Source organism: Lucilia sericata, unplaced genomic scaffold (assembly GCF_015586225.1).
Source record: "Lucilia sericata isolate MDLA Ls3-8-SP2 unplaced genomic scaffold, ASM1558622v1 Contig000289F_arrow, whole genome shotgun sequence".
NCBI classification, from domain to species: domain Eukaryota; kingdom Metazoa; phylum Arthropoda; class Insecta; order Diptera; family Calliphoridae; genus Lucilia; species Lucilia sericata.
This window is the reverse complement of record NW_023994314.1, coordinates 80,621-92,974: the sequence shown is the minus strand read 5'-3', so window position 1 is coordinate 92,974 and position 12,354 is coordinate 80,621. Positions and strand designations below refer to the sequence as shown.

General features: G+C 27.8%; 1 protein-coding gene across 5 annotated transcripts in view; it reads right to left on the bottom strand.

The window, feature by feature from the left end:
• Positions 1-5,718: 5,718 nt before the first annotated feature.
• The window catches only part of LOC119603297 (microtubule-associated protein 2), a 72,055-nt gene continuing 65,419 nt past the window's right edge, over positions 5,719-12,354 (bottom strand). For 2 of the 5 annotated variants that reach the window (XM_037955291.1, XM_037955293.1), the window contains one exon: positions 7,733-7,988. In XM_037955291.1, coding sequence (XP_037811219.1) covers positions 7,917-7,988 — 72 coding nt within the window. In that variant the 3' untranslated portion in view covers positions 7,733-7,916. Of the gene's footprint in view, positions 7,989-12,354 lie in introns of all 5 variants that reach the window. The other 3 variants (XM_037955294.1, XM_037955295.1, XM_037955296.1) reach the window with 2 other exon arrangements.

Here is a 12,354-nt window from a genome sequence, read left to right as displayed (position 1 = left end):
TTTACATTAGCGTGTCATTGGAGGGATGTTGTTCATTTTTGACAACTTTGAACTACATTTAATCTTATTCATAGATGCTGTAAAAATCCGATATTTGGATGTCAAAAATAAACCACATTCTTTCAATGACACGCTTATGTAAATTTCATTGGTTTTTCATCAAAATTGGAAGTACTTCAAGTATGTTATTTGTGGTGAAAATTCTACTTCTTTTTCCTCACTTTTAACTCGGTTTTTATTTGTAAGGAAATATTTGGTTTATAGAAGCGAAAAATATGCAATCGCATTTTTAGATGTGATTAAGATGTCGTTTGTAAAGTATGACATCAATTATTTTTTGCTGGGACCTATTAAATGAAATGACTAGTTTTTGAGTGAATTGCATGATTCACTTTCTATACCCATGTTGTTGAACGTATATTTCGGTCCATAATATCAATTGATCTGATGGCATTAACTAGAGAATGCCGGGTATCTCTCAAGGAGATAGCGAGACATTCAAGAATAACACTGATATGGGTTCTTGATCATGGTAATTGTCGCAGAGCTAATGATTTAGCCAAGAAAATAATTTTAATGGAAAACACTTTCCAGGGACATATATTTTCAATGACTTGTACGAGTTTAGTTTAAAAGGGTTGTATACCAAATGTATACATCCACTCGGAGACCCAAAGGTCCGTTGTGAATCCCTATTAATAAAGAACAAGGAGAAATGATAAGACAGAAGAAAAGAGAAAGATTAGATGAGTGAGAGTTTCCCTCCAAAAAAAAAAAAAAAAAAAACAAAGAAAGAAAGTGGTCATGGAAGGGAAATCCATTCCATTAATTACACATCCTCATGATCATTAGTTGTGGTTTTTGTAACAGTTCGTCTGTGGCCGATAATTCTTTTCTTGGAGAAAAATCTTTCAGTTGATACAGATTTCGCTGGATTGAAATCTTTTGCCGAGTATGAATTCATTGGGTCGTTCCGGAGTGAAGATCCATTTGTGGTGGAAACGTCGATTTAAAAAGAGGATCATTAGTTGTTGTTGTTGTAACAGCTAAAACTATACAATAATCTAGTTGGTTGCTTCTACATCAATGTCCAGGCCTAAAAATTGGGCTACCTTAACTGGATGCGTCCATAAATCCATTGGACGGAGTGAAGTAGGGTTGGTTGGCAATTGAATATGTTCTGGGTGTCATGATGACCCTGACCACATGTAGGACATTCGTTGGTGACGGCACGGTCTATACGTGACCAGTAGGCATTGAGCCTCTTGCTCCATCCCGATCTTAGTTGTGCCAGAACTATGACGTCTCTATGAATGTCGTTCATAGCTGCCGTATATATATATGTTTTCCTCGTATATACGAAGATCCTTCCTGACATGCCTCGGGGGAGCATCCAACTGTGTGATGTTAAAGTTGGAATGACTCCTCCGATGACATCCCAGGAGGAACTGTTTAGCCAACATGACATTGTGTTCATTGACTGGGAGGATTTTCGTTTCCTCGTGCAGGTGATGTTTCGAGGTAATTTGTAAGCAGCCCTTTACAGACCTTAGGGCAGCTTTGGCACTGGAATGTTTCTACAGTGGGTATCACTGAGCGAAGGTGACCACACTGGAACAGCATAATTAACCACTGACCGACCAATCGTTTTATATGTAGCTAACAAGGTTTCTTTATCCATACCCCAAGTGCTGCCGGCTAGCGCTTTGAGGACCTTGTTTCTACTTCGCAATTTGTGCGTGATTGCAGTGGCGTGAGCTGAGGAAGTAAAGGGGCTATCAAATCATTAGCAAAACTGGTTGGTTTATTTGGTGTGCAGAAATATGTAGATTGAAATGATCCGCTTGTTAAATGGTTGCCTATCGATTATAATGTAAAAATTTCTCAATAAAGTATTGGAATGACACTGGGCCTATTCGAATTCTATAGAATTTTGAACTTGTGCTTTGCAATTTTTTTTTTTAAATAGTTGTAAACTAGAACGAATACTAGCTATATGGATGTGTTGTAGAACTCCTAAAAACAATTACATATATGATTTATGAACTAAATATTCATAAATAGTTTCCATTGTTTTGTCTCTCACTGTTTTGTCTTATTGAAATTTCTTAACAAGATACGAGAGTAAAAATAATGCTATGTTCTGCCCTCAATCTACCTTAATTTTATATACAATGGCGCTTTTTTTAATATTTTTAATAAATTAATTGTAAGTTATATAATCGAGTATAAAAGAAAACTTTTTTTAAATTATTTATATTTAATACTAAAATGAAAGAGAAATTTAAATAAACACAAAGAAAAGAAACATTAAAAATAACACACATATTAAATAATTTTAGTTTTATTAAATTTAAAGATTTTTTTATATATAAAAAACAAAAGAAAAATAAATAAATAATAAATCAAAAACAATTAAACTATACAAAATGATTTACATACTTACATGAGTTCTATTTTAAAACAATTAATAAATAATCTGAAATTATTAAATTTTTTTTATATATAATTTTTATTAAATGCTTTTATTACAATAACATATTTTAATTTTAATTATTTAATGTAAAGTGTATGTATGTTTTATTGTTGTGAAAAATGTGTTTAATTTAATGATTTTCTTTTTTCAAACAAACTTTAATCATAAATTTCTTTTTTTTTTAAATTTTCTAACGAAATTTGTGAAAAGTTGTTTTCATTACAATTTATTTAAGTTTTTTTTTTTTTTTTTTTTGTTCTTTTGTTTAAAATTTCAACAATATTACAATGGATATTAGTTAATTTTATTTTTTTAAGTTCGTAAGAAATTTTTACAACTTATTCCCAAGTTATAAAGTTAAGTTTAAAATTACTTTAAGTATTTAAAAATGATCGAATAAGAGAGAACTCTACTTAAATATGGCGAAAGTTATTCATAATGAATCATTATACAATTTAATTGGAGATTGATATTGCAAAAATAAAACAAAGTACTTCCAAAAGAATAACATTTATCTCCACTTCAAAAGTAGCACTAAGTGAATTTTTTACCTTCTGTGGAAATGAAGTTTAATGACTTCCGAAGAAGCGATAATAATTATATTTTTTCAATGCCTAAGATATATTTTTTTTCCTTCTTACTTCTTCTCTAAGTCAAATTAGTTGTATTCTATAATACTACAATTTCAGTCCCAAAGAACATACAAATTACTTCTTGAAAATGACTTCAGAAGTAGTGAATTTGGAATCAAATAAAAAATTACATCCCTCCTATGACAAGCCCTTGTTAAAATCATCACTTCTGTAGGTGTTTTCCAGTACTTCCATAGAGTAAATTCTACTTCTTTTTTGCTTCTTTGGAAGTACTTTTTTTGCTGGGTACTTCTTTTTCGCTTCTTTTGAAGTTCTTTTTTTTAATGGGAAATATTTAAACTTTCTTTTAACTTTGGGAATAAATTATTAAATTTATTTAAAATTATAAATGTTCCTAATATAAACGGAAGGGTTTTGGATGTGTAGCTTGGCCCTTTTTCTTTTTGGGTCCCGCACTCTTAGATCTCTTGCGATCATTGCTCAACGATGGCATAGATACGGACAAGACCAAACATTCGGCTGGCAATGACATGGATGTTGATAAAGTAGTGGATCTCTGGATTTTAGGTGCCTTCCAAAATTGCTATTAAATAAGGTAAAATATATATATAAAAAAAACAATTAAATATTATTTCAGAAAACTTTTAAACTAAAAAAATCCATAAATTAAAATTTATTTAAAAAAAAAGTGTAAACTTACTAGATGTTGCATTACTTTGCATTAGTGGTTGGGGAGTTTATTCTCATTATTTTACCAATAAATTAAAACCAAATTTTTGTTTTAAGCCTTTTGTAATTAAGTAAGTAGTGTTTGCTCTCAGCTGTGGTTTGGTACTTGGAAAAAAAACTATTCATTTTACTGTTGATTACTACATTAGCTAAATTTTTTAAAAAAGTGTTTGTTTTTTACTTTAAAGCTTTTTTTTTACAGTGTAAACAGAAATGAAAAGAAAAAAATATTTAAACGAAAAAAAATACTAAGAAATTATTAAAATTCTAAAAAGAAAAACAAATTTTAATAAGCAGTTTAAAAAATTAATTAAACTACTTTAACACCGCTTAAAGTAAACTAATTTATTTTATTAACTGCTATTTAAAATATTGTTTAATAATATTTGCTTTAATAGTTTTTAGTATAAAAATGTAGGTATTTGTTGAAATTTTCTAAAAAATAACTTTAAAATTAAGAAATGTTTATTTTTAACTCTTAATTTTTTTTCTTGATATAAAAATAAATAAAAGTGCTATTTTTTATTTGTTAATGTAGACATACTGAAAAAATCTTTATTTCCATTTATTATTATTATTTTTGTTTACCATCAATGTCTTACAAATTTTTTGTTATTCTTAAATTAGGGTGAAATTTTGACGAAAAATTAAACAAAAATTTTAACAAAAAAACAAAACACAATTACCAGACTAAATATTTATATTTTTGCGTTGTCATATTTTTAAACAAAATTATTACTAATTTTGAATTCAACAGTTAATTTTTATTTAAAAGAAAAAGTTTTTTTTAGTAAATTATTTTTCGTTTAGAAATAAACAAAATGTGCTTTAATTTTTTTTTAACAATTATCCAGTTTTAATGTTTTCTTTGATTATTTATTTTTAGAATTTTCATAAATCGACTTTTTTAATTTAGGGTTTTTCTATACATAACCTAATATTGGATAATTTTAATTTCTTAATTTCTCAAGTCTTGGAACACTATTTTGAAATTATGCATATACTAAAGAAGCTCCAAATAGTCGCAGGTCATACATACATAAGTCATAATGATTCCTAACCGCATTTCTTAGCTTTACCATAATTCAGAATATATTCAATATTAGAATCTGATTAGATTTTCAAAATCAAAGAGTTTTTTTCCGAACATATTATAATATGAAGTTTAAATTATGATTCCACCAAATATTCTGGAGTTAGTCATGAAATGGTCCTTTTTTATTACATCGTAAGATTCGAACAACGAAAAATATTGTAAAAAAGGTTGGACCAAATATGATTGTGTTAGATTTCTTATACCTTAAGAAATGCCATTAACTGAAAAAAAGAAATCGATACATTTTCATCGATTACGTGAGGGGTAATTCATTCGACCCCTTTATATTTCGATTTAAAAATTTCATTTTAATTCCATTAACAATGACATAATCCCTTATACGATAGAAATTCAGTTCTATTTCTATTAAATAGAAATCTCTCGAAATTGAAATCTATATCCCCGATCTTACTCCATTCAGATCATGAATATCTGAAAAATCAATATTTCCAGTGCCCTGATTCTATAAACATTGCATTCTACCTACCTTGTTCCGAAAAATAGGCTTAAAAAAGCTTCGCATACTTCAAAAGTAGCTCTAAGTGAATTATTCAGCTTCTGTGGAATGACTTTCAAAGATAATAATTCTTTTTTTTCTAAACTATGATATATTTTCTTTGTTCTGGAATTTTTATGAGTTAACAAAGTAAAAATTACTTCTTGAGAATGACTTCAGAAGTAGTGAATTTGGAATCAAATAGAAAAAACATCCCTCCTATGACAAGCCTCTGTTAAAATTTTAACTTCTACGGGTCTTTTTCAGTACTTCCATGGAGTAAATAATACTTCTTGCTCGCTTCTTTGGAAGTTATTTTTTTGGCTGAGTAGTTAAAAAATCATTTTTTGTTACTCAATGGTAGTTTTATGGTCTAGGGTAAAATATCTCAAAGAAGAAAGGAGATATAACAGAGATTAAACCTTTATTTTAAAGTCGACCTTTTTGGACCTTGTCTATTTAGATGACAAAACAAATTTTGTAAAGTCTGAAAATCTCGAATAGAATCTCTTTAGAATCTAAGGACAATATGTCTCAAAAACTTGATGTGATGGAGAAATTCAGCGCAGCTCTATCCTTTAGAAAGGTCTACTTTGGTCTCTAGGTTAAAATTGTGTTAGCCTCTGCAATTTTTGAACATGATGCTGTACAGCAGAATTTTCAAAATTCAAATGTTCATTTGATAAATATGTTTAACTAAACTCTTTGATTATCAAATTCGATTCTCCTAGAAGGAATTTCTGAATTATTCTGGCATTTTCATTTCAAATGTAAACATTGATTGTGTATTTCGGAAATCACAGTCAACCCATATCTTCATATGGAAAACTGAAATCTCCGAACTCTTAAATCGAAATCGTGTTTTCTACAAATTTGTCTACAAAGACAAAAATGGATATTTCATCGTCTGCAATACCTAGAGTTTAAGAAATATTATATGTGGACTGTATTCTGTAAAAAGTACGTATTATATAAACAATCGAAAGGGTCCTATTTAAACTAAAGGTTTTAATACAAAAAATATTTCAATTTATTTATATGAATGACCAGATGGTGCCACATTAGTAGAAAATAACAATCATTTCTCCAAAAGATGGGTAAAATAGCTACTTTCGGAAGTACAACAAAAAAAAAAAAAACAACTTAAGAGTATAATCTCTAGGTTACTTGAGGACAGTAAAGAGACGACTGTCTCCGCTCCCGCTTACAAAGAGGACACTAAAGTGACGACTGTCTTCATTCTCGATTACAAAGGGTACATTCGTGACGAATGACCCAAAACATACGAATTACGATCATCCAGGTGGTTAACTATTAGTGGAAATTACTGTCTTTTTCGTATGCATTGACTCTTTGTCGAACTGCTGGGTACGGTAAACTTCCCGACCTGGTGTTAACTTTGTTATAATATTTAGTTGCTGTTACAAAAATTAGTTGTGGCAACTAATAAACATAATCAATCGATTTGAAATATAAAGATTTTGACATAAGTTAAAACTTTAGGAAGTTTTATTAGTGAAAAACATGGACTGGGTAATTTTAAATAATAAAAAAATATTTTAGATTTTTTTTTAATTTCATAAAGACATTTTTGAAGCACATTTATGTTGTAAATAGTTTTTTTTTTGTTTTTTTTTCTATAATATATATATTTTTTTAATTATTCTTTTATTTATTTTTTTTTATTACCTTTTTTTTAATATAAATATTTTTTTATATTTCATATTTTTATTTTAAATACGTATAAACTTTTTTTTGTTATAAACGGGTAAATATGTATGTATTTTCGTATAAGTTTTAGAATAAAAAAATTTTACTAGGGTTTCCCTTAATATTTGTGGGTAAATAAAAAACAAAAACTTTAACAAATAATTAAACAGAAACCCTGTGATAATGCAGTAGTTTTATTGTATTTTTTTGGTTTGATGTTTTTCTTTTAAAACTTTAATGGTGGTTTCTAAGTTGCTCTACTAATAACGGTCCATTTTGGTTTTTTAAATTTTTAATATGTAGTTTATTATTTGTTTTATTTTAAAAAGAAAATAATAAAAATAATATACAAAGGTGTTATTTAATACAGAAACTAAGAAATAATTTTAACTATTTAAGGCAAAGTAAAATATTTATAAAAATTACTACAAATTAATTAAATTTTTTTAATAATACAATAATTTTTAAAGCATTAAATAAGAATTATTGAAAAAACAAAAATTTTCTTAATTATTGCCATTTTAGTTTTTTTGAAGTGTAAAGTGTGTTATGTTTTTAATTTTGTTTATTTTTTTTTTAATGTATATGTTTATATTTTTTTTAATATAATTTTTTTAACTGTTGAATATATAGATAATATCTTTTGTTGTTGGTTTTTTAATGTGGGTAGTTTGTTTTTATATGAAGATGATAAATATTTTTCAATAACAATTTCTTGTTTTTTAAAAATATTTTCCAATATAATTTTGTTTTTTATATTTTTGGTCAAAATATTTTTTTTTTGCTTTTTTTAAATAATTTTAAATTTTAACAAATTTATGTATGCTGATTTAAATTTTCATCGGCACCAGTTGTTGAAGTCGTCATGGATGCTGGTGGTTGTGGACTCTGTGTGTTGAAATAAAATAAAAATTCAAAATTTATTAAAAACTAGTTTAAATAAAAAAATATTATTTAGGCTTTCCTTTCAACAAAAATAAAAAGGGAAATAAAATTATTAAAGAAATAAAAAAAAAAACATATAAAATTTAACTCAAAAACCAGGGAATTCGAACATTAATAAATAAAACACACATATAAAATTAAAATTATAATAAAATATAACAAAAATAAAATAAATTAGAAATTATAATAAAAATAATAAAATAACAGAAAAGAAACTAAGAACCATTTTTTTCAAAATACCAGTTTTTAAATTTTATTTAGCACAGCACACAGACACAATTTAAACAAAGGGAGCGCAGCAATTATACAAAAAAAAACTAAAAATGTTTCTTTAATACATATATTTGTCATTAAAATTAAGTTCAACATACAGTGTTAGACAAAAGTTTTCGTATAATTATTTTAGAACACCTCTTAAAGTGAGACATAGCTCTAATTTTTATGTAATCCATAGACTATAGAATATTCTATAGACTATACTATTTCTTAGACTAGTTTATACGTTAATTAATAAATTATACTATATATTAGTCTATGGACTAATCTACATAGATTAATTCACAGACGGGTCAATAGACGAGTCCACTAATTGGTCGATAAACTAGTCCATACTCTAGTCAATAGACTAATTCCATAGTCATAGATTAGTCAATAGACTAGTCCATAAAATAGTTCATAAACTTCTTAAATTTGTCAATAGACTAGTTCATAGATTAGTCAATATGTAGACTAGTCCATAGATTAGTCAATAGATTAGACTACAACACAGATTATATAACTAACTGGTCAGTAGACTAGTCCATAAAGTATTCAAAGGACCAGTCTATAGACCATAGTCTAAACTATTCCATATTTTAGTTCGTAGACTGTTTAATAGACTAGTCCATTGATTAGTTAATAGATTAGTCCATGAATTAGTCAATAGACCCATAAGTTAGTCAATAAACTAGTTCATAGTATAGTCCATACGTTAGTCCAAAAATGACTTCATATATTATTTAATGGACTAGTTCATAGATTGGTAAATAGATTAATTGATTAAAAAATTTTGAAACCAATTCGATTCGATTGATTTTAAGGTATTTTGGCTGCTGAAACCGAATCTGATATATGTTTTTCTCTATCACCCATAATTTTATCGCAAAAGAACAACGAATATTTTGTTCATATATTACGGACATTTTATATAATTATAAACATATATTTACGTTTAAGGGTTTATTTTGTAAATACGGGTTTTCATTATATATTTTTCCCAAGTTTCATTTGACCTTCACAGCTTATGGGTTAACATTAATCGATTTTACTTAAACTTCAGATATATGTTTAATATTATCTTAAATTGTATAAATTGAAAAGGTTTTATATAAAATGGGTAACAGTAAAGAATAAAACCCGTTTCCCAAAAATTTTAACAAAAAATAGTTTTCTCCGTAATTCTACAAATTCAATTCGCAGGTACCGCTAATATGTGAGAGATATCGACCTAATTTCTTTACTATTTCATTTCCTTCTTTATTGTCCAAAAGTCACCATATATTTTCCCACAATTTTAAAATTAGTTTAACAAAATTTGTAAATGTTTGAAACTGGAGTTTTGATACTGCCGTGTAGGGTTTTCCATTTATGACTGTACCCTAAATACGGTTTACGTTATCACATTTAAGTTAATACGAATATATTTAATGTAATGACACGGTTTAATTAGAATATTACCTAAAATTTATTATTTTTTTAAATATTTCTCAGATAAGTGTTTTTTGACACTAAAGGATCGGAGGAATTTGTAATAACTTTTACAATTTTTAATAGATTTTTGAGTTTTATATCTTATTGGAATGATAATTTCATACATATTCTAATTAATTGTATTAAAAATCGTTTTCCCCTTCAGAGCCGTGGTGCTACCAGATAACGTGGCACTATCGCGCTTAATTTTTCCAGAATCTATTTCTATAACTTAAAGTATAAGTCTAGAGGCAGAGATGGTTGCAACTTCTGTAAAATTACAAAATTTTATATTTGGGACTCAAGTATACAGTCAGAAGGACTATAAGATGATAATGCGGAAAATTGGTGGGTGATACGACTTTTTTATTTCCATATTCAGAATCAGTACACCAAATAACACTGGGATATGTGGCCTGTAAAGTAAACCTTCTCAAAACATTGATGTATTCCGAATTTGTAAAGAACTTAGTTTAAACAACTATTCATAAAATACATTTAAGAATATATAAAAATTTTAATGAATGGACAAAAAAGTTTTTAAACCAAAACAGAACTATTTCGGTTCTAATTTCTCAACGTCTTCAGAAATCTAAAACCAATTAAATCAATTAATAAATGAACCAGCTATAAATAAATAGAATCGAAAGAGAGGCATTGATTAAATTAATTTTGTCCGAAAACTTTTGTCATTAACTGTATATTGATTGACCTTAGGAACATTAAATGCAATTTAAGGTAATATTTAAGAATTTTTAAAGTCCTAAATTTTTAGTCTTTCATCGTACTTAATGTTCTTTAATACAAATCTAACAAGTTTTTGAGAAATTAAATTTGTGTAGGTTTAGTTTTAAATTAAATGACTCAATAACTCGCTAGATTTTTTTTTTTTTTTTTGATATTTAGTTTTTAAATCAAAATTCTTCTCATTAAGGTTGGTTATTAATGTGTTTTTTTTCACAGCACAATTAGATGATATACATAAAAATGTTAGAGAAATGAAACCAATTTAGAAAATAAATTCTTAAATAACTTACTTTTTCTTTTGATAACATGATAAATATGTTTTATTTTTTATATATAAAGTTTTCTTGTTTTATAAGAAATTTGTTTTTTCTTGAGGACGTTTTATAATAAATAGTTTGTTTTTAATAATGCACTTAAATTGTTTTTTTTTTTCTTAAATCCTAATAAAATTTATATAAATATTCTTCCTACAGAAATGAAAAGAATGTTGAAAAGAAAAATTATAAATAAAACTAAATAACTGATAAATAGGTATTATAAAATAATGTAGGTTTATGTATATGATTTGAGCATTTAAGAAATTGCTTATGTTAAGGCTTTATAAAGAGAAGTTTGAGTGATTTATAGTTTTACTTATCACAAATATTTTAAACATGCATTTTCAGTTTTATACATTTTTGGCATTTAATTTAAATTTTCAGTTCCATAAGTTATGGGAAGGATGAAATGTTAAAAACGAAGGCCCTGGGAATAATTCTGAGAAATTTCCCTTTACTAATCGATTTTTAATAATTCTGATAGCTGTTTGTTATACCTTTAGACTCGTTCATGAACTAGTCCATAGACTAGGCAATCGACTAGCCAATGGACTAGTCAATAGATCAGTAAAAAGACTAGTCAATAGACTAGTCCATAGTCTAGTCAATAGACAAGTCTATAGGCTAGTCCAAAGCCTAGTCCATAGATCAGTCAATAGCATAGTCCATAGGCTAGTCAATAAACTAGTCCATAGGCTAGTCAATAGCATAATCCATAGGCTTGTCAATAGAGTAGTGCATAGGCTAGTCAATAGCATAGTCCACAGGCTAGTCAATAGCACAATCCATAGGACTGTCAATAGAGTAGTCAATAGACTAGTCCATAGGCTAGTCAATAGAGTAGTCCATAGGCTAGTCAATAGACTAGTCCATAGGCTAGTCAATAGACTAGTCCATAGGCTAGTCAATAGACTAGTCCATAGGCTAGTCAATAGACTAGTCCATAGGCTAGTCAATAGACTAGTCCATAGGCTAATCCATATGCTAGTAAATAGACTAGTCCATAAGCTAGTCAATACACTAGTCCATAGGTTAGTCAATAGACTAGTCCATAGGCTAGTCAATAGCCTAGTCCATAGGATAGCCAATAGCCTAGTCCATAGGCTAGTCAATAGACTAGTTCATAGGCTAGTCAATAGACTTGTCCATAGGCTAGTCAATAGACTAGTCCATAGGCTAGTCAATCGACTAGTCCATAGACAAGGCAATAGACTAGTTCATAGGATAGGCAATAGATTAGTCCATAAGTTAGTTAATAACACAGTCCATAGCCTAGTCCACAGGCTAGTTAATAGACTAGTTCATAGGCTAGTCAATAACATAGTCCATAGGCTAGTCCACATGCTAGTCAATAGTACAATCAATAGGCTAGTCAATAGACTAGTCCATAGGCTAGTCAATAGACTAGTCCATAGGCTAGTCAATATACTAGTCCATAGGTTAGTCAATAGACTAGTCTATAGGCTAGTCAATAGCCTAGTCCATAGGCTAGTCAATAGACTAGTTCATAGGCTATT